This window comes from Notamacropus eugenii, chromosome 2 (genome assembly GCF_028372415.1).
Source record: "Notamacropus eugenii isolate mMacEug1 chromosome 2, mMacEug1.pri_v2, whole genome shotgun sequence".
NCBI lineage: Eukaryota > Metazoa > Chordata > Mammalia > Diprotodontia > Macropodidae > Notamacropus > Notamacropus eugenii.
This window is the reverse complement of record NC_092873.1, coordinates 95,064,074-95,088,646: the sequence shown is the minus strand read 5'-3', so window position 1 is coordinate 95,088,646 and position 24,573 is coordinate 95,064,074. Positions and strand designations below refer to the sequence as shown.

Genomic DNA, 24,573 nt, shown 5'->3' with positions numbered 1-24,573 from the left:
CTCTTTTGTTAAAATATTGTATGATGTACTGTTGAAAGGAAAATTCTTCATTTGGGTTTTTCACCCTGATTAATGAGGCAAAACTCAGGAGAAAGAGAATTAAAAAACATGTTGCCTGGCTGACCACTGAACATCAGCAATGGTTTCAAGATGGGGACAGTAACTTAAAGACAATTTAGACAGGTCTACTTCTGCAAAAGAGGTTGGGTCCTTGCATCTCAGTTTCTCCCCAAGGTAGCAAGAATGTGACATTGCAAGTAGGGGTGTGTGACAAAGAACAGGTAATACAAAAAACTGCAGGCTGGATGACTCCTTCCCCAGCAGAGCCTCCCTCTACACTGATTGACAAGCAAGGAACAATGAGATACTGAGTCAACGTAACTTTCAACAGTACAAGTGTCTCATTTCATCCTAATTTGAAGCCTAACCAACTGGACTGCCCATGAGTCAGGTCAGGACCAAGATCATCTGCAAAAATCATTAAGATTGTTCAATATCAATCAAGTTTTTTTTTTTTAAATTACTGTTATCTGTTGAGGTTTGGGGTGCTTGGGACCCCAAAATATCGACAGCCTGGGTCCTGCCCAAATGAATTGGAAGCAAAACTTCTTATAGTCAAAGAAAAACAAAGTTCATTTAAGATCTGCCATATTGAGTTGACTCTTAAGAAGCCTCATCATTTTATATACAGAAAGACTGGGGGGGATCTAGGGGTGATCTAGTAGTCTGGGGTGATGGGAAGAGTTTAGGGAGGGTCATGAGGAGGAGTCCAAGGAAGATTTTGATGGGACTGGGGTGACTAGAGATCTGAACCAAGAGAGTGGGATTTTGATGTGATCAAAGTTGTGGAACAGCTGGAGGCAATCAGGAGGTAACAGACAACAGAGGGTTAGGGTGGGAAGTGGGGGAGGGGGGCAAACCAGAGGTAATAGACAATGGAGGGCTAGGTTAGGTTAAGGGTAACAGATATGGGCATGAAAAGCCAGAGTAAGTGGGAAGATTCAAGAAGGGTTCAAGGGGATTCCCAAAGTCGATACCCCATCATATCCACTATATGCTAGACACTATATACTAAGTGTTAAAGATACAAAGACGAAAATATAATATTCCTGGCCCTCAAGGAGCTTCCGTTTTATGGGGAAATAAAACATGTACACAAATGAGAACAGTACAAGGATAACTGAGGGGTATTCACTAACAAAAGGGCAAATCAAAGTGTAATGGAAAAGATCCTGGATTTGGAGTCAGAGAGTTTGGGTTCAAATGCTAATTTACCACCTGTTGAATCCCATGTATGTCACTTTATATCTCTAGCTCTCAGTTTCTTCATCTGTAAAAGAAAAGGTTGAACTAGATGACTTCTGAGGTTTCTTCTGGGTAAGTCACTGACCCAGCAAGATGACAATCTAAACTGAGCCCAGAAGGAAGACAAAGCTTTTCAGTGGTAGACATGAGAAGTGCCTTTCAGGTATGGGAAACAGCTTGTATGACTGATGAAAGGTTTTAGAGTTTAGAAAATAAGTTCATTTTGACCAAAACAGTTCATAAAGAGCAGTAGTGTGAAATAAGGCTGAAAAGACGGGTGGGAGCCATATCTGTAGTAGTATTTTTCAAATATATAGAGATGCTGTTGTGACTGATGATACAAATTCAACTAAAAGCTTTACTGATTTCATGGAAGTTTTTGTAATCAATAAACAATTTTCTCAATCAATAGATAGTAATGGCATAAAATCCATGACCCAGGTTATTTTGTCTCTTAATAAGGTGCAATGGAATTGCAAATTGCCATTTGCAGAGGTAATTACACCAATAAAAATCACAGACCCTTCAAATACTAAGGTACAAAGCAATATCAATTGAAAGAGTAGTGTCTTAAAATTTGTCTTAGATCCTTACTGCCACTCTACTCTAGGCGTTTATTATTTTATGCATCGAATCTTACATTGGCCTCCTACTTGGTCAACTTTCAGTCTTTCCTTTTCATATCCACTACACCACCAAATCAGTCATCTTGAAACATAACTTTATGGGATCATAGATTTAAAATCGAAAAGGGTCATTAGAGGTACAGGGCCTACATTGTACAGATGAGGAAATTACACGTCTTGCACAAAATAACAAAGGTCCAGAGTTTTCTACAAAAGGTTTTCATTATTGCAAAGGAAGACTCAGAACTCAAGGAAATCTGCTTCTTTTATTGTATCAAAGAGATGTATAGTTTCCCTCTAATTTAGTGTGAATAACTACGCTAACAAGGATATATTCCTTCTTTTGTAAAAACTGAAAATCCTCTTTTCTGAGTAACAAATACACCTTTCCTTTGCTTTCTACAGACCAATAAGCATGACTCCTCTTTTCTCTGTATTATTAAGAATAGTAGAAATATTACTAGAATAATTGTAATGGACACATGTCAGTCACCCAATGGCGGAGAGTTATTTCACTTGGAATGAATAAACTGTAATTTTAAATGTCTCTGCCTCATGTGCTGACTATTTGACAGAGGACCCAAAGAGAATTTATGAAGTAATTTTTTAAGTCAATATTGATAGATTATAATCCACATAAGCAAAAGTTCTTTGGGTGGTCCTCAGCAATGTTTAAGAGTATAAAGGAGTTTCCCAAAACAAATGAAGGAAAAAATTCTTCCAAGGAAGGGAACGGAATCAGGGGTACACAAAGAGTGAAGTCCCACAGGTATGGCAAATATGACAGGTGACATAGTTCTCTAGTCCTTGTTATAATGTGAGTGACCCTGACTGTGAAGGGTATTCTCTCTGTACATTAGGCCTTGACACCCTTTGGTATTGACTCAACGCAGGGTTCTAAAAAGGCTCAAGAAACCCAAACCAAAAAGGAAAGCAGCAGCCAAAAATTATTTCTTTTGGACAGAGTCATTAAAAATTTTTAAAAAGGGAGCTCAGGAACTGATGACAGTTTCTTGGGGACTCTTGTTGCATATTCTGTGGGACAGCTATTAATGCAATTTCTTATTCTTTCAGTTCCATCTCTCCTGTATAGAAAAGAAAGCTCATTCTGACCAAGGTGTCTTTGGAGAGCTTATAAGGCAGACCCAGCAGCTAAGTGAGCTCACTTTTAAGTCCTTTCCTAGTTCTCTGTTGTTTTATACCTGGTTCTAGACTTCATATAGTGAGGACGCTGTTAGCTGGGAGATTATCTGATTGGTGGCTATATGTTTGCTCATGGTAGAAATTGATAATGGAGCATTTGCAAACACTGAGCAGTAGTAAACTTTTTTAATGCTGAACAATTCTAGGAAAAAGAAATTTACCTATCTTACTACACACTTTAAAATATTCAGAGGTGATTTTATCCCTCTATCCATATTTACATGCAATTATTCTTTGTAAATATAATGCTAAGGTCTTAAAAGACACAATGGTTAAAAGTATGTGTTGAAGAATGGCAGATAATATGAGTAAAATAAATCTTAGTAATGGAGGAGATGTGGGAGGGAGGGGTAAAAAGGGTAAGGGGTACTTTAGAGAAAAGTGTTACTAGCTCATTTTAACTCAAAAGATCATGAAAACTTTGACTATTCTGATTAAGCAAGACCGACATTTCTCAGGTTATCACACTAAAGTTGATAGCAACAAGTATTACAAGAAAAACAAGGCCCACACATGATTGAAATAATTCACCATACAAAACTATTTTAATAATGACTTTTGAGTTGAATATTTTTAACCACAAATTTTAGACAGCTCTTTTCTAGTTCTCTCAATCAAATAAGATCCAAAAAGCACAAATGCTATTTATATTATCTCATGGCTCCATACAATCAACAGAAAAAAAGGATCCTCACCATTTGCTTTTTCGTGGAACTTTTACAGCACAGGCAAGCACCTCCCTTGTTAAAAAGGTATCTTCTGCACATTTTAGGCTGTGTTTGATGCTGCTATCTGGAGGATCACTAAACAATTTTATCTCTGTGGTTTGTATCTATCAAGGAATATGGAAGACCTTAAGACCTTTTTTTTTTTTTTTTTGCTCTGAAGCAATTTTTATTCATTTTTGGTAATCAATAAATCAAGAAAACAGTGGAGTGGGATCTTGTATTGCCAACATCTTTGTCAAATGTGTAATTGTAGATGTCATGTTACAGAAAAGTCTATAAGAAACATACCTGTATCTTTCTTACAATCCCATCAAAAAACACCTTGACATAGAGGGAGTTTGGTGGGCAGTGGACAGAGTGCCTGGAGGCAGGAAGACCTGAGTTCAAATTTAACCTTAGACACTGATAACATTTAATATCATTTTTGGACTTTGGTAAGTGCCAGGGCTTGAATTAATCAATCAGAAGAAGAGCCTGGACCTAACAGTCTCTTGTTCTCTGAAGTAAACTGACAGAATACCTCTTCCTATGTCAACAAGGCCAGTTAGGGTTGACTTAGCATACTTATGAGACCCTTAACCCGAGACACTATCTTGAATAATGGGACTTTTTCTGTATCTTAATATTTTGTGGACATATACTATGTTATGGCATGTTAAATGGTAAAAAAAAAAAAAACCCACAGAAGTCCTGGGTTGTAAGTAATTTCAATTGACACTTTGGCAACTCTCTTATTGTATTTACAACCTATCCAATTAAGAAAATTCTTTTCTCATGGAATAGTTAAACACATATAGAGACCATAAATCTGAGGGATACAGACATCCTTGGATTGTCCTAAAACAGATTTAAGCCTGGTCATCCCTGTAACATTCAGTCAGAGATTTCCTTCTCTGGCTCCATGGCTATGTAACTGCTAGCTTTAAGGGAAAAAACAATAATGAATTTAGTCTGTTTGCCTTTTTTAACTGAACTTTCAGGTCAACAGTACCCTTGTTAGCTATGTGACCCTGAGTAAGTCTGGGTAAACTTGTCTGCCTCAGTTTCCATAACTGCAAAATGAGAGTAATGACAGCATTTACTTCGAAGGCTGTTGTGAGGATCAAATGAGATATTTTTTTAAAAACATGCTTCAGGGCAAAAGGTCCATTGCGCTGCAGACGCGGAGCCCAGCCCAGCCCAGACCTCCTGCGGCCACAGCACCAAGAGAAACAGACCCGAGCAGGCTTCAGGGACTGGATCTCCAGCGGCCGCACAAGTCCCTCTGCCCACAGGTGACGGGGGTCGGTGAGAGAGTCTCTTTGGCAGGTGGGGTGCCCCCATGATTCGCCCCCGCCCCCGGGAGGTAGAAGCTGAGAGGCAGCTGCAGACCGGGGCTCCCCAAGCGGGCGGGAGCCTGGATCCATTGTGGAAGGTCTGTGCATAAACCCCCTGAGGGAACTGAGCCTGAGAGGTGGCCCTGCCCCGACCTGACCACCTGAACTTAATTCTCACACTGAATAGCAGCCCTGCCCCCGCCAAAAGCCCTAAGGTGGGAAGCAGCATTTGAATGGCTGGGAGGACCAGGAGGCGAGGTGGGTGTGAGGAGAATATTCAGACGTCAAGACACTGGCTGGGGAAAATGCCCAGAAAAGGGAAAAGAAATAAGACTATTGAAGGCTACTTTCTTGGAGAACAGACATTTCCTCCCTTCCTTTCTGATGAGGAAGAACAATGCTTACCATCAGGCAAAGACACAGAAATCAAGGCTTCTGTGTCCCAGCCCACCCAATGGGATCAGGCCATGGAAGAGCTCAAAAAGAACTTTGAAAATCAAGTTAGAGAGGTGGAGGAAAAACTGGGAAGAGAAATGAGAGAGATGAAAGAAAAGCATGAAAAGCAGATCAGCTCCCTGCTAAAGGAGAACCAAAAAAATGTTGAAGAAATTAACACCTTGAAAAGTAGCCTAACTCAATTGGCAAAAGAGGTTCAAAAAGCCAATGAGGAGAAGAATGCTTTCAAAAGCAGAATTAGCCAAATGGAAAAGGAGATTCAAAAGCTCACTGAAGAAAATAGTTCTTTCAAAACTAGAATGGCACAGATGGACACTAAGGACTTTGTGAGAAAGCAAGATATCACAGAACATAGCGAGAAGATTGGAAAAATGGAAGATAATGTGAAATATCTCATTGGAAAAACAACTGACCTGGAAAATAGATTCAGGAGAGACAATGTAAAAATTTTGGGACTACCTGAAAACCATAATCAAAAGAAGAGCCTAGACATCATCTTCCATGAAATTATCAAGGAAAACTGCCCTGAGATTCTAGAACCAGAGGGCAAAATAAATATTCAAGGAATCCACAGAACACCGCATGAAAGAGATCCAAAAAGAGAAACTCCTAGGAACATTGTGGCCAAATTCCAGAATTCCCAGGTGAAGGAGAAAATATTGCAAGCAGCTAGAAAGAAACAATTCAAGTATTGTGGAAATACAATCAGGATAACACAAGATCTAGCAGCTTCTATATTAAGGGATCGAAGGGCATGGAATAGGATATTCCAGGAAGTCAAAGGAACTAGGACTAAAACCAAGAATCACATACCCAGCAAAACTGAGTATAATACTTCAGGAGAAAAAATGGTCTTTCAATGAAATAGAGGATTTTCAAATTTTCTTGATGAAAAGACCAGAGCTGAAAAGAAAATTTGACTTTCAAACACAAGAATGAAGAGAACCATGAAAAGGTGAACAGCAAAGAGAAGTCATAAGGGACTTACTAAAGTTGAACTGTTTACATTCCTACATGGAAAGACAATATTTGTAACTCTTGAAACATTTCAGTATCTGGGTACTGGGTGGGAGTACACACACACACATGCACACACGCACACATACATAGAGACAGAGTGCACAGAGTGAATTGAAGAGGATGGGATCATATCTTAAAAAAAAAATGAAATCAAGCAGTGAGAGAGAAATATTGGGAGGAGAAAGGGAGAAATTGAATGGGGCAAATTATCTCTCATAAAAGAGGCAAACAAAAGACTCATTAGTGGAGGGATAAAGAGGGGAGGTGAGAGAAAAATATGAGGTCTACTCTTATCACATTCCACTAAAGGAAAGAATAAAATGCACACTCATTTTGATAGGAAAACCTATCTCACAATACAGGAGAGTGGGGGACAAGGGCACAAGCAGGGTGGGGGGGATGATAGAGGGGAGGGCATGGGGAGGAGAATGCAATCCGAGGTTGACACTCATGGGGAGGGAAAGGATCATAAGAGAATAGAAGTAATGGGGGACTGGATAGGATGGAGGGAAATATAGTTAGTCCTATACAACACAACTATTATGGAAATCATTTGCAAAACTACACAGATTTGGCCTATATTGAATTGCTTGCTTTCCAAAGGGAAGGGGTGGAGAGGGAGGGAGCTAAAGAAATTGGAACTCAAAGTGTTAGGATCAACTGTAATGTTCTTACCACTAGGAAATAAGAAATACAGGTTAAGGGGTAAAGAAAGCTATCTGGCCCTACAGGACAAAAGAGAAGATGGAGACAAGGGCAGAGAGGGAGGATAGAAGAGAGAGCAGATTGGTCACAGGGGCAATTAGAATGCTTGGGTTTGGGGGGGGGGGGAGGGGATAAAACGGGAGAAAATTTGTAACCCAAAATTTTGTGAAAATAAATGTTAAAAAAAAAAAAACGTGCTTCAGAAACAAAAGACTATTGGATACATAATTGTCATAAGGATTTCATAAATATGAAAAAGTACCTAAATGCATCAATAATTGATTCCTTCTATGTAGGTTTTTTTGAGGGAATAATACCATCTGTGAACTTCTTTATTTTAGAATCTTCCTCTTTGAGAAAACTGATCTCCTGGTAATACTAAAATTATGTCACCTTCAGCATATATTACTTCCTACATTTTTGGTTGTTCTTTCAATTCAATTTTTAAGCATTCTCAGAATGATCTCGGTTAGTTCTGTTCAAAGCAGCACTTTCTATTTGCTCTATTTCCCCCTACCTGGTTTTTCACGGTAAGATAATTACAGTTCTAACTATTCCACTGCCATTCTCTCCTCCACAACTGCAAATAGCTGCAATTAATTGAAGTAAAACACAAGATGGCAGGCAGAAGGGCCACAAAGTACCCTGGAAGCTCCTAGAAGGATAACCTTTTTTTACAGTTACGCACAGAATCATTAAGAAATACAGATGAAAAAATGCATTTCAATATTAACATAAAGATGTGCATCTACAGGTTTTCCTAGACTCTGGCCACCCCCGACCCAGGATTTTCAGAAAAACAGAATTCAAGTGTCTACACTTACAGGAAAATAGATGAAAGGGGATAAGTGAAGGTGGGGTGGTGACAGAAGGGAGGGCAGATTGGAGGAAGGGGTCATCAGAATGCAGTGCTACCAGAATGACTTTACTTTTAGTTGGAGGAAACTTCCCATGATAGAGAACCTTCAGAAAGTAGACGGCAATGGGGCTAGGTATTGAATGAAGGAGGGGCATGATTTAAGGAACTGGAGAGGAGGATAGCCATTCCAGGCATAAAGGCAACCCCAGAAAATAAAGAGAAACAGAAAAACACTAGAAGAGTTTGGGGAACATTAATAGTCCCATTTAGCAGAATCACAAAATAGAATTTAATTGCTTATAAATCAGCTTAACGTTCTCTTTTCAGAGGTCCAAGTCTTATCTCCCCAAAGATACTGGGCTTCCTGAGGACAAAAATTTTTTTATAAACAATTTATAATTACATTTTTAAAAAGGGTTACGGCAATAACAAAGAATAATTAATAATAGTTCTTCTGTCTTGGAAAATCTGAGCCACTGATAACATAATTCTTCCATATTTTCCACAGAATCATCCAAGTATTCAAATACTTATTGAATGAAACTGAGAAGATATGAAACCTAATGACGTGTGTGCTAATCAAGCCTTTTAACTGGAATAATTCTAACTCTTCTCTTACCTTCACTAAAGTGCAAATTATTTTCATTAAAATGTTATCAAGGTTGGAAAAGAGACAGATAGGTCAGCAATTACTGTTATTTTCTTGGTTACCTTTTGGGGATCAATACCAAGTTCTAAGCTTTCTCCCCCAGGCCTTTTGTATGCTTTTTCAGGTACTCTGGGAATGGATCCCTCTACATCCCAAAAAAACACATCAAAACTGCTCAGGGTTCAACAGAGACTGCCTCATCTCTGTCGATAAAATACTGGAGTTGGAATCAGCAAAACCTGAATAAAATCTTGCTTAAGTCTTATACTTAGTAACTGTGCTATTCTGGTCAAGTCCCTAAGCCTCAGTTTCGTAATCTGTAAAATGAAGATAACAGCACCTACCATACAGGATTGTTGTCTTTTATGTTTTTTGTTAGACAAATCTAAATCCTGAAAAGGGTATGTTGAGGTCTTCCACTATTATAGTTTTATTAATTCTGCCTGTAATTCAATTAACCTTCTCTTTAAGTATTTAAAAGTTATTCCAGGGGCCTCATGTGGCCCTGTAGGTCCTCAAGTGAGGCCCTTTGACCGAATCCAAACATCACAGAACAAATCAGTTTGGATTTGGTCAAAGGGCCATAGTTGAGGACCTAGAGGGCCACATTGGGCCTCGAGGCTGCAGATTCCCCACCATCTGGTACATATAAATTGAGTACATATGTTGATTTATCTTTAGCACCTTTAAGCATTATGTAGTCTCCCTTTTAATCTCTTTGGATTTATTTTAATGTTGTCTTATCTGCAGGATCATGACTGCTATCCCTGATTTTTTTTTAAAATTAACTTGAAACACTAGATTTTGCTCCAGTTTTACTTAACTGTATGAATTTTTTTTCCAATGTTTTGTTTCCAATTTCAAAAATACTACTGGATTCTGTTTTCTAATCTATTCTCTCCTCTTCTATTTTGTTCATGTGTAGAAACCATTCATGTTCAGATGAGACTGTGAATTTTCTTCCATCCTATTCTCTTAAACTTCTTTCCTCTCCATTTCCCTCCCCGACCCCTTCTCTACAAAGAAGTGGTGAAAGAGGAGTGTGCCTAACACTCCTGGTCTAAACTGCTTCTGTTCACTGCCCCACTTTTCTTCTCCTTGACTAGACCCTGACCACAAGCTCTTTTTTTTTTCTTTAGTCTTAATTCCCTGTTCATGATCAGGGAGACTGTTCTGCTTATGACTAATCTCTCAACAATCCCATCTGCTCCCTGTACCTCTTTCTTGGTGAGTTCACCTTCTACAAGGAAGTCTTTGCATATGTATTCCATTTATCTTACAGGAGAGTTGTGAGGATCAAATGAAATAATATATGTAAAGTGTTTTGAAAACCTTAAAATGCTACATATAACTGCAACATACTTTTTTATGTTGCACATAAGGATGGTAATGTTGAGAAAACAAATGTGGTTACTGTTACTTATGGATAAAATAGTTTATTATAAAAATCATGACTACTCCTCACTCATCTTTCATCTTCCATCTCTGTCTCTGAAAAGGTGGTTAGGTTCCCACTCCTTCCTAACACCTACCTCTCTGAATGCTTTGCTCCTTCTTCGTTCAGTACAGATGTCATACTACAGGAGGTTTTTCCTGACTGCCCCTCCCTCCTCAAACCCAAACTGCTTTGTATCTACATACTTATTTGTGCATAAATTAGTGGTAAGCTCAAATAGAAACAGATTCCTAAGGCCAAATACTGACTTTAGAAAACCACAAATTATTACTATCTATGTGGCATTTTAATTTTGTTGAATATTTCTCAATTACATACTAAATAGGTTCAGCTGCATGGCAAGAGTTTTGGGGCTCTCAAGTTTGATGTCTCTGGTGTACATGTTGTTTCCAATACAATTTAAATTCCTTGAATGCAGAGACTTTGTTTTTGTCATTGTATTCCCAGTGCCCCACAGTCTGACATGCCACAATAATGTAATATATTCTTGCTGACTGACAGATCTTTTCCATTTTTTTATCCATTATTTGTCTTTCTTCCTTTTCAAATATTCCAGGAATGATTTTGCTTAGATGAGGTCTCTAGTAATTCTTTCTATAAATGTGTTTCTTCCTACATTGTTTCTTTCTGTTTTATAACACATCTCAACCTTCCACTAGTCTCCTCTAAGATTGCAGAAATACGCTTATCACACTGCTTATTACACTCAGCAGTCATACCACTCTACTTAGGTAAAAAAATCAAGTGTTCTCTGGTTGAAGCGGTTTCTAAGCTCTTATGGTGACTGCAGCAAGCAATTTCCAGATGTTACTGTTTGCAGATGAAACTGTACAATTTGCATCAAACCCCAGGATAAGCTTCTAAAGAAGATACATAAGTTTAAAAGAGTCTGACCTAAATATACACACAGGAAAAACCAAGTGGATGAAAATGAGCTATTGTTCAGAAATGATGTACAGAGATAACCAAAAGCTAATTTACAAAGGCATATATCTAAGTGAAAACACTGTGAATAAATTTGGCCTAGAAATGGAAAAGAAAAAAAAGAGTGGGTTGATTTGTCTATAAGAAACTATGTGATGCTTTTTAATGACTTCAAGCCTCTCCCTAAAACAAAGCTTCATCTCTTTAAGTTTTAGTGACATTTGTTGTTAACATCAGTCATTTCCCAACATACTACGAACCCCTCTCCCAACTTCTGAACCCCTTACTTATTGGCAAAACTAACAAAAGAGCTATTTTAACAGTGTATGCAGCGTTCCAGAGCTCAGGTTCCATTGCTCACATGGTGTTTCTAAGATCCCTCATAAAACCTATGGTGTATCACAGCTACTCAGTGCTGATGGAGCCACATTGATTAGTAATAAGGACATGATCCTAGAGAAATGGGCTGAACAATTCCATAGTGTTCTCAACAGACCATCATCAATCAATGCTGAGGCCACTGACCGTTTACCTCAGGTTGAAGTCAATCTCTCCTAAGCTAAACTTCCAAGTGAAGAGGTTGTGAGGGCCATTAGGCCCCTTTCATGTGGCAAAGCAACTGGTGCTGATGCTATTCCAGCTGAGATTTACAAGGTAGGGGGACCATTGCTCATACAAAAGCTGACTGAAATTTTCCAGGTTATATGGCAAGAGGAAGATATCCCCCAGGAGTTCAAGGATGCCTCCACTGTCCATTTCTATAAAGGTAAAGGGAATAGACTGTCCTCTGACAATCACTGGGAGCTTCTCTCTCTTAGTCATTGCTGGCAAAATTCTTGCTACAGTCCTCCTTAATAGGCTGACCTTTCACCTGGAAGATAGTCACAGACCTGAGAGCCAGTGTAGCTTCAGAAAGGGTTGAAGAACAGTCGATATGGTGTTTGCTGCCTGACAACTCCAGGAGAAATGCCAGGAGCAGAACAGAGGTCTGTACACATTTGTAGATCTGACCAAGGCCTTTGACGCTGTTAGTTGTGAGAGCTTACAGAAAATTATGTCAAAATCTGGCTGCCCAGAGAAGGTCATCAGTATTGTACGTCAATTTCATGATGGCATGTTTGCCTGGGCTCTGGATAGTGGACAATGCTCTCCTGCCTTCCCAGTCACCAATGGAGTGAAACAGGGCTATGGCCTCGCTCCCATACTTTTTAGTATGATGTTTTCAGCCATGCTGTCAAATGCTTTCAATGAGGATGAGCACAGCATCAAGGTCAACTACCATACTGATGGTAAGTTCTTCAATTTGAAAAGGTCACAAACCAAGACCAAAGTGGAGAGGGAGTGTTGGTGCATGATTTTCTGTTTGCAGATGATTATGCACTCAATGCAGCCTCTGAAGATGAGATGCAACAAAGTGTGGATCAATTCTCTGCTGCCTATGCTAATTTTGGCCTAATAATTAACCCCAAGAAAACACAGGTGCTCCATCAGCCACCACCACCCCATCCATATGTGGAACCATTGGTTACAACAAATGAAGAAGTTTTAAATGCTGTGGATAAGTTCATTTACCTTGGTAGTGTACTTTCCAGAGATGTACACACTGACAATGAGATTGACACACACATTGCCAGAGCCAGTTCAGTGTCTGAGAGGCTCCAAAGAAAAATTTGGGAGAGAAGAGGTATATTAGAGTGACTACCAAGCTGAAGGTCTATAGAGCTGTTGTGTTGACCTCATTGTTGTATGCCTGTGAAACAGATAGTCTACCAGTGCCATGCCAGGAAACAGAACTGCTTCCATTTGAATTGTCTTAGGAAGATTCAGAGGATCACCTGGCAGGATAAGGTACCAGATACTGAAGCCCATGCTCGAACTAAATTGCCAAGCAATTAAACTATGCTTCAAAGAGCACAACTCCGATGGGCTGGCCACAATGTTCAAATGCAAAATGTACACTTACCAAAAAGACTATTTTATGGAGAACTCACATGGAGCAGGCGATCACATGGTGGTCAGAAGAAGTGATACAAGGACACTCTCAAGGTCTCTCTCAAGAACTTTGGGACTGATTGCATGACATGGGAGACACTGGCACAGGACCACTCAGCATGACGTGCCCACATCAGAAAAGGTGCTGTGCTCTATGAGCAAAGCAGAATTGAGACAGCACAAAGCAAATGTAGGATGAGCAAATTTGGTGTATCCACCCCAAATATCCACACAGACTATCTGCGCCCAACCTGTGATAGAGCATTCCGAGCTCATATTGGTCTGATCAGCCACAGTGGAACACAATGAAACTTGAGTTTATCATGGTGATGTCATTTTGGTCTTCTTCGAAAATGAAGGACAACAACCACCCAACCACTAGTGTGTAACACTGGGCAAATCACCTAAACCTGTCTGCCTCAATTTCCTCATTTGTAAAATAAGCTGGAGAAGGAAATCTCAAATGGGGTTACAAAGAGTCGGACATGCGTGAAAAACAACTAAACAATAACATCTCCCTACCAACGGAGGGCCTCTCTTTTTTTTTTTTTAACAATATTCTTCTGATGATGTTATGACTATGAGTCAAGAAATACCAATCTCCAAGGATTTAAGTTGAGAAACATCAAAATGAAGAGAACCCAAAGAACTTAGGTAGGATACAACACATTTCTAATGAAGAACTGCAAAGGAAAAGATTCTTTTTTTTAAATTATTTTATTTGCTTTCAGTTTTCTACAGTCACTTCCATGTATCTTAGATCTTTTCCCCTCTCTCCCCCTCCTTCTCTCCTCCCTCCCTACTCCCTCCCCGAGATGGAATGCAATCTTATATAGGTTCTATACATACATTCCTATTAAATACATTTTCTCCTTAGTGATGTTGCAAAAGGAGAAGATTCTTAAAGAATGTAGTGAAAGTAACATATGAAAAGAAAGTGGGTTGATCATGTAATGAAGGCAAGAGGTAACTGTTGTATAGCATGGGAGCTCCAATGGTTTCCAAGCACTGCCCAGAACAGTAAGAAACCTCTATGGTGTTTGTTCAGTCTTTTTGTAGAGTAAATATGGAATGAAGTGAACAAATGATGCCTAAGATAAGATGGACAAAGATAGGTTTCAACATGCACCACAGGATGGATCACAGCTTTAGAATTAGAAAGGACTGTCTAGTACAAACCCCTCACCCCTTACAGAAAAACAGAGCAAGGCCCAGAGATGAGATAACTTCACTAACGTAAGACAGAGCCAAGTTTTGAACCCAGGTCCTCTCTACCATACCCACTCTCTCAGTTATCTTCAATTTCTAGCTGTCTGCTGGCTGCTTTCTTACTGCCTACAAACATTCCTATGCTCTCCTATCTCACCTGATCTACGTATCTCCATTATCATTCGATCTTTCTTCATTTTATGGCTAAACCCCATTGAGTGGGTTATCTATAATCAGTGTCTCCACTTCCCTTCCTCCTGCTCTCTTCCTCAATCTCTATGGTCTGGTTTCCAGCTTCACCATTTAACTGAAACTGTTCTCGCCAACGTTACCAACAATCTCCTAACTTTTCCCAACCCTCAGCTTTCTTGGACAATATCTCTCTACATTTTTTTGACACTACTGAGCACTCATTTCTCCTTCTAACTCTCTACTCTAGGTTTTCACAACACTATTCTGTCCCAGTTTTCCTTCTACCTACCTGAGCTGATTGCTCCTTCTCAGTCTCCTTTGCTGGATCTTCACTCAGGCTACCCCCAATAACTGTGGGTATCCAATAGGGCTCTATTTTCATCCCCTTCTATCTCTATAATATTTCACTTGGTGATCTCAACAGCTCCCATGAATTCAATTAATATCTCTACACTGAGGATTCTCAGATATACTTAAGCCCACTCTACTCTTTCTGACCTCCAGTCTCACATATCCAAATGCTTATTGGACATCTTGTACTGGATTGTCTTGTAAACATTTTAAACTCAACATACCCCAAACTGAACTCATCCTTTCCCCTAAATCCTAACTCTTCCCCTCTTCCTAACTTTTTTTATTATTATCAAAGATACCACCATCCTCCCGGGCACCAAGGCTCAAAACTGAGGTGTCATCTTCAACTCCTTAACTAGGTGATACAGTGATCTAGAGTTAAATCTTGCCCTATACACTTACTACTCATGTTTCCCTAGTCAAGTCACTTAACCTCTGCCTCCATTTCCTAGACAGTAAAAATGGGAATAATAATAGCACCTACCTCACAAGATTGTTGTGAGAATTAAATGATATATTTTGAAAGTGAATAGAACAGTGCCTGGACACATTAGGGGCTTAATAAATATCTGTTTCCTTCCTTCCTTTCTCCCTTCCCCACCCCAATTCTGTGATTTTATCTTTATAATGAGAAATTTTATATCTCTTATATGCCCCCTTCTCTCTTCTGATAATGTCACCACCATGGTGCACTGCAGGTGCTCATTACCTCACTCCTGGACTACTGCAATAGCTTGCTGGTTGGCCTCCTGCCACAAGTCTCTCTCCACTCAGCTGTCAAAGTGATCTTCCTTGAGCACTAATCTGCCATGTCACCTCCCTATTCAATAAACTCTAGTGGCTCTCTGTCACCTACAAGATCAAACATAACATTGTGTTTGGTATTCAAAGTCCTTCATACGATTGCATTTTCCCACCCCCACCTTTCCAATCTTTTTCACCTTATACCTCCTTCCCACCATGTACAAGACATTCTATTTCCCATTTTTAGATATTATCACTGGCTGTCCTCCACGTATGGTATATTTTTCTCATCTCCACCCATTGGTTGCCCTGAAGTACTAGATTTCAAAATTCCACCTACAGGAAGCTTTTCCTGATGCCCATTCATTCCAATGCCTTCTTCTCTGTTGATTATCTCCAGTTTATCTATATAACTTGTTTGTACATAGTTATGTGCATGTTGTATCTCCCCTGATTCAACAGAGCTTCTTGAGAACAAAGGCTGTATTGTGCCTTTATCATCCCAGCATTTTGTACAGTACTTGTTTAATATGCCTACTATTAATAAATGTTTATTAAAAAATTGTTGTCCTCTGCACAATTTAGATATAAAAGCTGATACTATAAGCAAACTGGGAGAGCAAGAAACAGTCTACCTGTCAGATTTATGGAGAACGGAAGAGTTTACAACCAAACAAGAGATAGAGAACATTATGAAATACAAAATGGATAATTTTGATTACATTCCATTGAAAAGTTCTTGTACAAACAAAATCAATGCAACCAACATTAAGAGAGAAATAGAAAAGTGGGAAAGAATGTTTACAACTAGCATCTTTGATAAAGGCCTCATTTCTAAAATATACAGAGAACTGAGTCAAATATATAAGAATACAAATCATTCCTCAACTGATAAATGGTCAAAGGATATGAACAGGCAGCTTTTAGATGAAGAAATTAAAGCTAGCTGAAAGGATGAAAAAATGCTCCTATCACTATTGATTAGAGAAATGAAAATCAAAACAACTCTGAGGTACCACATCACATCTATCAGATTGGCTAAGGTTGGACAAAACAGGAAAACTATAAATGCCGAGGAGATGTGGGGAAATTGGAATACTAATGCATTGCTGGTGGAGTTGTGAACTGATCCAATCATTCTGTAAATCAATTTGGAACTATGCCCAAAGGGCTATAAAATTGTGCATACCCTTTGACCCAAAAATACCACTTCTAGGGCTGTAGTCCAAAAAGATCATAAAAATTGGAAAAGGATCCACATGTACAAAAATATTTATAGCAGCTCTTTTTGTGGTGGCAAAGAACTAGAAACTGAGGGAATGTAATGGAATACTATTTTGTTATGAGAAATGATGAGCAGGTGGGTTTCAGAAAAACCTGGAAAAACTTATATGAACTGATGTTGAGTGAGGTGAGCAGAACCAGGAGAACATTATACAGTTACAGCCACACTATGAGATGACTAATTTTGTTAGATTTAGCTCTCCTCACCAATGCAAGGTTCTAAGAAAACTTCAAAAGGCTCATGATGGAAAATGCTATCCACATCCAGAGAAAGAAGTCTGGCTGCAGACTGAAGCATACTGTATTTGCTCTCTCTCTCTCTTTTGTTTTATTCTGTTTTGTTTCTTCTTTCCGGTGGTTCATCCCATTGGTTTTAATTCTTCTTTACAACATGGCTAATGTGAAAAATATGTTTAATATGAATTTATATGTAGAGTCTATATAAGATTGCATGCTGTCCTGGAGGGTGGAGAGGAGGGTGCAGGAGAAAATTTAAAACTCAAAAGCTTGTGGAACTGAATATTGAAAACTAAAAGTAAATTAATAAATAAAATTTTCCTATTTTAAAAGAGTAAGAAAACGGCCCTCTGACTCTAAATCTAGTATCCTTTCTACAATATCAGATATCAAAGAAAACCAGTTTTCTAACAAACTAGGTCAAATATATAAAGTGAAGTGACCAAAAACACCGCTCAATTTTGGAGGGAAAGGATAGAAAAGTGGAAGAAAAGTAGACTTTTAAAAAATGAATTTAATTGGTGTCTTCTGTTTTTTATACTAGTAATTTATCCTTTATAGCCTTATGTTTGCTTAAAAAAAAAAAGCAGTTAAGCAAAACCAACTGAAAAGTCATGGAATCGGACAGCATATACAACATTCTACACTCATAGTTCCTGCATAACTTCTTGGAGTGTAACATTACCTGTTCCAAGATGGGTCATTTGCAAGTAAGCAACTGTTGGCTGCCTTTAGTGTTGTCTTCATTCACAATGTTGTATACATTTTTCTCCTGGTTCTATCTCTGCTCTGCATCAATTCATTCAACTCTTCCCATTTTTCTTCAAATTCCTTATATTTGTCTTTTTTATTGCATCATAACATTGCCCTATATTCATATATCACATTTGTTCAGTCACTGTCCACTTTTGCACTACCACAAGATGTCCCCTATGAATAGTTTAGTATATCTAAGACCTTTCCCTGTTTATTAAAATTTTTTTTTTAAATTATAAGCCAGAGAAGTATTAACAAATATCCATTTTTGACTCTCATGTATATGCCTAATACTGGCATCACTAAATTCAAAAGGTATGACTCATTTAGTCACTTCCTAATTCTCAACTGTTTTCTAGAGTGGCTAGTCAATCCTCAGCTTCACCAACAATGTATTATTGTGCCTGTCTGACACTGAAAATTTCTGTCTTTTATCATCTTTGCCTATTTGATGGACTCAAGGTGAAACCTCAGTTGTTTGAATTTGCATTTCTATTACTAGTGGAGTATTTGTGATTATTGATCATTTGCATTTCTTATTTTGAAAACAAGCTTCAAATCCTCATGTACTACAGAGTCTGTCTCTTGCACTTACATATTTGCTTGGCTAGTAGATTTTTATCAGAGATATTTCATGAAAAAAACATTCTCTATTCATTTCTTTGGACTTTATTTCACTGACTTTATATGAAGTTTAAAACTTATCTTCTTCTCTCAGCCTCACTTCAACTACCCTTTCCACTGTCTCTCAATGTTTCTAACCTTTATCCAGGGAATATTTCTATTTCTCCCCTCTCCCTGGTCTTTTTGTATATCACATTAGCATAGATTTTAAGCGTCCTGAGAACAGCAATACTGTCTTGCAGTTTTTTTATCCTCTAAAGTATAGACATTTATTCCTTAACTGATCCAGCTCTCCCTTACATCTTTTCTTCTTTCAATCCTAGATCCTTTCCATATTTCTCTTAGTTCAGTGCCCTAAAGCTCAGTTCCATCTTGTCCCAGCCTCAGCTACCATCCATCTCTATGTTCAGGCATATTTTCTCATATCCATCCACACAACTCACTTCTTTCATACTGCACTCTGAAGCCCATGGATTGATTGGACAACAGGTTCCTGCCCAAACTCCACCTAATGGCTAGCTTAGAGTAATTATCAATAGTAACAGGTTCTCTTTCCCTCCCTGCTTGATTTACTTATTTTTTTCTACTCATTAAAGGGGCCATTCCCTGACTACTTCTTAAAGAGGCCTGTTCACTGAAAGGGCATTACCTCCCTCTAAGTGAGTACCTGGACAAGGCCAGCCTAAAAAGGCCAAGGTCTCCCACTGCATCCTGAGTCATCTCCAGTCATCCTGATGAATATCTGGTCACTGGATTCAGATGGCTCTGGAGGAGAAGTGGGGCTGGTGACCTGCACAGCCCTCCCTCACTCAAAACAAAGTCAAGTGCCAGTCATGTCATCATTTCTCTGTCATGGTCTTCTTTTGGCAACGAAGGACAAACACAACAATAATTGCTTACTCATCCACAACTAGTATAGCTCTGTTTTCTATCCCCATTTCACCCCATCTATGGTTATTGATACACATTTATCCCTTCTACTTCATAAGTTCTTTCAGTGAAAGGTTTGTATCTTTTTGATACTTGTATCCCATAAACTGGCTATTATGTAACTGTCCTGCAGAAATAGTCTCAATTCAAATACTAAGTGATTACTATGTAGCAAAGGCACTGTCAGCTAACGAGACTCAAAGACATAAGAGACAATCCCTACCTTAAAGAGGCTCACACAACATACTAAAAGAATGAACATGTAAAGAGATAAGTAAATATAAGGTAATTAGAGGAGGAAGGGAGTACTGACAATGTGTACTTGGGAGAGGAGATTAAGGTTCCACAAAAGTGGTTCCTGAAAGAGGCCTAAAGAAAAATCAGAGCCAGGGCTCAGGACAATGAGATTCTGGGCTTGTATGAATGCACAGAGAGGGGGCCAGCTATGACCGATTTGAGGTCCAGCTTGAAGTAGTTCAGCATGGCTGGAACATAGGGTGGATAAAAAGAAATAATATGAAATAAGACTTGTGGAGGAGGGCCTTACATGCCAGGATGAGGACTTTGCATTTTATCCTAAAGGCAATAGGGAGCCAGTAAGGGTTTTAGCGTAGGAGGTGCTATGGTCACAACTGTGCCTCAAGACCTATTTTGTCAGCTGTGCTGAAGATGAACTAAAAGGAGGAGCAAACTAAAACAGGGAGCCTAATCAGGAGAGTCTTACAAATAGGAAGCACAGAACTGATGAGTATAAATCAGAATGGCAGTACTGTGAGTAGAGAGAAGGAAAGAGATTTGAGAGGTGGTAGGGAGAGAAAACTGCCAACCAGGCAACTGAATATAGCAGGGTGAAGAAGAATGAAGGTGATTGATGTCATAAACTTTAATTACTGGATGGCCATGCTCTCAAAAAAAAAAGAGGGAAATTTAGAGAAGGAGAAAATGGGTTGTTCCAACTACAGTAAATTCAAGACATTGATGGGACATGAAGATGGAGGTATTTAGCAGAGAAACAGAGCTATGGGAGAGGAGTTCAGGGTGTAGCAGACAGAGCACTGGACTTGGAGTCAGGGAACCCAAAGTTCTGAACCCTTATTCAGATATCTACTACCTGTTCAGTCATTTTAACCTTTCAGGCCTCAGTTTTCTCATCCCTAAAATGAAAGGGTTGGTCTGGATTATATCTAAGGTCCCTTCCAGTTTTAAATCTATGGTTAAATGATCCCCATGAAATTAGAATTGAATATCTCACACAGAGTCTCCAAAATGGGATACGTAGGAATTGAATGAGATGCGGGAAAAAGTATTAGACCATCTACTTTTCTTTTATCTAAAAAAGAAATTAAGCTTTATCAATATTTAACATAAGAAATGACAGGGGAAAGAATTCCACAACATGGAAAGATTGATGGGTGACATACTTATTCACTGACTTTATGCATATTACAAGGTAAAAAATATTTTAATGTCTCTGGTTAAGTGGATTTACACATTATGTTATCTACTGTTGACTAATCTTCATAAAATGGAGAAGTTACTTTAAAAAGATTCTTGAAAAGAAAACTAGGCATTGAAGATAATACCAACATTTGAGGCACTGGTAAATAAGAAACTGGCAGAGCTGACACTTCTATTACTGCTATAAGCATTTTATCAGCTACATTACAAACTAAAAACACACAATCTAATCAGATATGATAAAATTCAACCAAAAATATAAAAAATTATTCCTCCTCCAATACACATTAGTTGTGTGAACCACTTAATTTCTTTGGACCTCAGTTTCCTTATCTGTAAAGTGAGAGGGTTGGACTTGATAACTCACCTTTCTAGTTCTAAATCCACAAACCTATGATTAAGCAAATGTGGCTTTATTTTTATTTATCTTTTATTAATGAACAACTTCACCCTAAGTTTATATTGTGCTTTGAGATATTAGCTAATCACAGCATGAAGTTAGTATTATTAGAATGACCTTTAAAACTAAGCTTCTGTTGCCAGAAACAATGTATGTCACTTATAAAAACTATCTGCACACTTAAATTTGCAAATTTTACAGCCTATTTAGAAATCTAGCAAATTAAAAGTTTCAAAAGGTTTTCAACTCATTTGTTAAAAAAAAAAAAGAAAGGTACTATCTTCTGAATAGTTTGTAAGAATTGACACCAGGGAAGATGGAAGTTATTAATAAAACAAATTCAACAAAAACTTATGAATAATTGTCGTGGCTGGGTTTGGAAACTGTGTTTCTTGATTTAGCAAACATAACCAAATGAAGCATTTCTTCCATTCGGATCGACAATATCTTTATATGAGGTTATCTTTTTCAGCTATGCCAATCATTAAGATAAAGTATCAAGATACACCACAATTAGCACTAGGCCCCTGTATCACAATCTGTTTAACCAAAATGTATTGTTAAATAAAAATTTGAAAAATTGTTTATTTCATCTATCTCATTTTTTTATGTTTTGTATGTTTTATAATATGTCTATATGCATACAGTAGTATGCAAATAATTTATAAATACACAAATATAGGGGTGCTAAAAATCCCTTTCCAGTAGAGGTTTACAAAAAATATATAGTTTGAGTTCATTAGCACAATGGATAGGAAATGGGCTTGAGAATCTGTAAGACCTGGGTTCAATTTCCTCTTCAATCTCCTAAATACTGGGTGTGTGAGCGGAGCAAATCACTTCTCAGCACCTACCCACCTGCACTGGTAGAGGGAGTTTCTTGAGGAGAGCTTCTTATGCTAATAAAATCATAGGTTTAATCCAAAAACAAAAATGCTGAGTCATAGATATATTTAAATCCACAGAAACAAATGAGATCACCAAAGGTAATAGAAGGGAGCCAAACAAGGGAAGCAGACTCAAAGGTCTAGGTAGAAAAAGAAAGAATAGGGAGAACCATCAAGGAAACCAGAGGATGAAGGAATATCCAAGAAAAGAGGTGGCTGACAACGTGAAAAAATGAAGAAAATTCAAGAAAGAAGCCTTAGAAGAGGCCATCAGACTTAACAGTTAAAAAAGGTTATTTGTTTAGCAGTTTGAGCAGAATGGCAACGTCAGGAACCAAAGAGAAGCGATTTGAGAAGTGAGGTACTGAGCTTTTAGTGAGGCAATGAGTTTTTCCTAGGAGCTGGGCAACAAAAAGAGAAACAGAGTGTTGTATGTGTCTGGGGGTAAAAAAGCAGGGTTAAGGGAAGGACTGTGTAACATCTGAGCATGTTTTTAGGCACAAAGGAAAGAGCCAGTGGATGAGGCCAATATCCACCAAGAGAATAAAAGATGGACTAAACTGCTGAGGGGCAAGCTCCGGCCAGGTGAAAAGGAAAGGGCTCAAGAAGGGTAATATTTGGCAAGCAGAAGTGTCACTTCCTTGTAAGAAGGTATCTGAACTGTTGCCATGGTCTAGTGATCTCACCTTTGCAACATCTTTCCCATCTGTTCCCCTTCTCTCCTACGACGCTGTCATAGTACAAGACTCTCACCACCTCCTATCAGGACTACGGCAATAGTCCGCTCGTTGATCTTTTTCCCACAAGTTGTCTCCCCCTTTCAGTCTATCTTCCACTAAGTTGTCAAAAGTGATCTTCCTAAGGTATAGATCTGATCATGTAAACACACCCCTTGTTCTCCCCCATCCCCATAAATTCCAGAGGCTCTCTATCATCTCCAGGTTCAAATATTAAATCTTCTGGTCTTCAAAGCCCTTCACACCCTAGCCCCACCACCCACTTTTTTATTCTTTTTACCACCACCCCCCCTTCTTCCCCCTAATCCCCCACACATACAATTCGATCCAGTGATACTGTACTCTGTTCTGCCAAAAAGACACCTAGTCTCCGGACCCAGGGCTTTTTCACTGGCTCTTCCCCAGGCCTAGAATTCTCCTCCTAGCTTCCTTTAAGTCCCAACTAAACTCCTATCTTCTACAGGAATCCTTTCCCAAGCCCTCTTAATTCTGGAGTCCGCCAATTTCCTTTTTATCCTGTCTAAAGTTTGCATGTTGTCTCCATTAAGACTGTGAGCTTCCCAGCGCAGAGCACGATGCTCGGGACATAGTAGACACTTCATAAATGTTTACTGATTGACTATGAAGGGATCTAAGACTGGGGTGGGGGGTCGAAAAGGCTCATCATAAAACAGGCACTGATTTTCTTGCCTCTCATTTCACTCCTCTAAGGCCACCCCCTCCCTTCCTTCTCCCGGCAGGGCAGATTTTTTTATTTTTTGCCCCGCTTCTCCCCCTCTGCTCTTTCAGCAGGACACACACTCCCCCCCCCCCCCCCTCTCCCTCCGGTCCTGCGGAGGCAGACACACTGGGTTCACCCCCCGGGCGGCCTCATCTCCCACCCCACCGTCCTGGGGCCTCATTCTCCTCCCTCGGCCCGGCCAGGCCGCCCCTCCCCCCTCACCTCGCTGCGATCCTCGAGCAGCAGCCACTGGGCGTTTATCCCCACCCGCCGCAGGCACCAGGCTCGGCGGCCGTCGTAGTCACCGCCACCGGGATCCCCCATGGCCGGCCAGGCCGGCACAGACCCAGGCCCGATTCCGGTCTCGGACCCGGACCTAATCCCGGCCACGCTCTCAGTCAGCACAGGGCAGGGCCCCTGCCGGGCCCCCGGGCCCGGCCGTCCCTCCTCTGCCTGCCTCCTGGAACCTCTGGCTCCGCCGCCGCAGCCATGTCTAAGTAACAGACCGAAGCAATCAACGCTTCCGGCCTACGCAACTGCAATCGATTCCACGGACGCTCGAAGGCCCCGGCTCCCGTTCCCGCCCCTCCCCGCCCCAGTCGCGGCACGTGAGAAAGTATCAATCCTTCCCTTACGCTCCTCTTCCCCCACCCCCGCCCCGTGAAAGCACTAGCGCATGCGTCCTTGAGGCATTAAGGAGGTGGGGAGGGAAACGGGAGAGAGGCGGGGGAGCCGTGGGGGCTTCTCGTCCTCTGTTGTCCCGGGTCGGGAGGCGGGGTCTCCTCACCAGCTGGCTGTTCT

The 24,573-nt window shown here is 39.7% G+C and overlaps 1 protein-coding gene across 5 annotated transcripts in view; it reads right to left on the bottom strand.

The window, feature by feature from the left end:
• Nucleotides 1-24,288, bottom strand: part of RNF8 (ring finger protein 8) — an 85,738-nt gene extending 61,450 nt beyond the window's left edge. For 4 of the 5 annotated variants that reach the window (XM_072641968.1, XM_072641969.1, XM_072641970.1 and 1 more), the window contains exon 1: nucleotides 23,995-24,288. In XM_072641968.1, the coding sequence (XP_072498069.1) occupies nucleotides 23,995-24,096 (102 nt within the window). In that variant the 5' untranslated portion in view covers nucleotides 24,097-24,288. The remainder of the gene's footprint in view (nucleotides 1-23,994) is intronic. The other variant, XM_072641971.1, reaches the window with a different exon arrangement.
• Nucleotides 24,289-24,573: the final 285 nt, after the last annotated feature.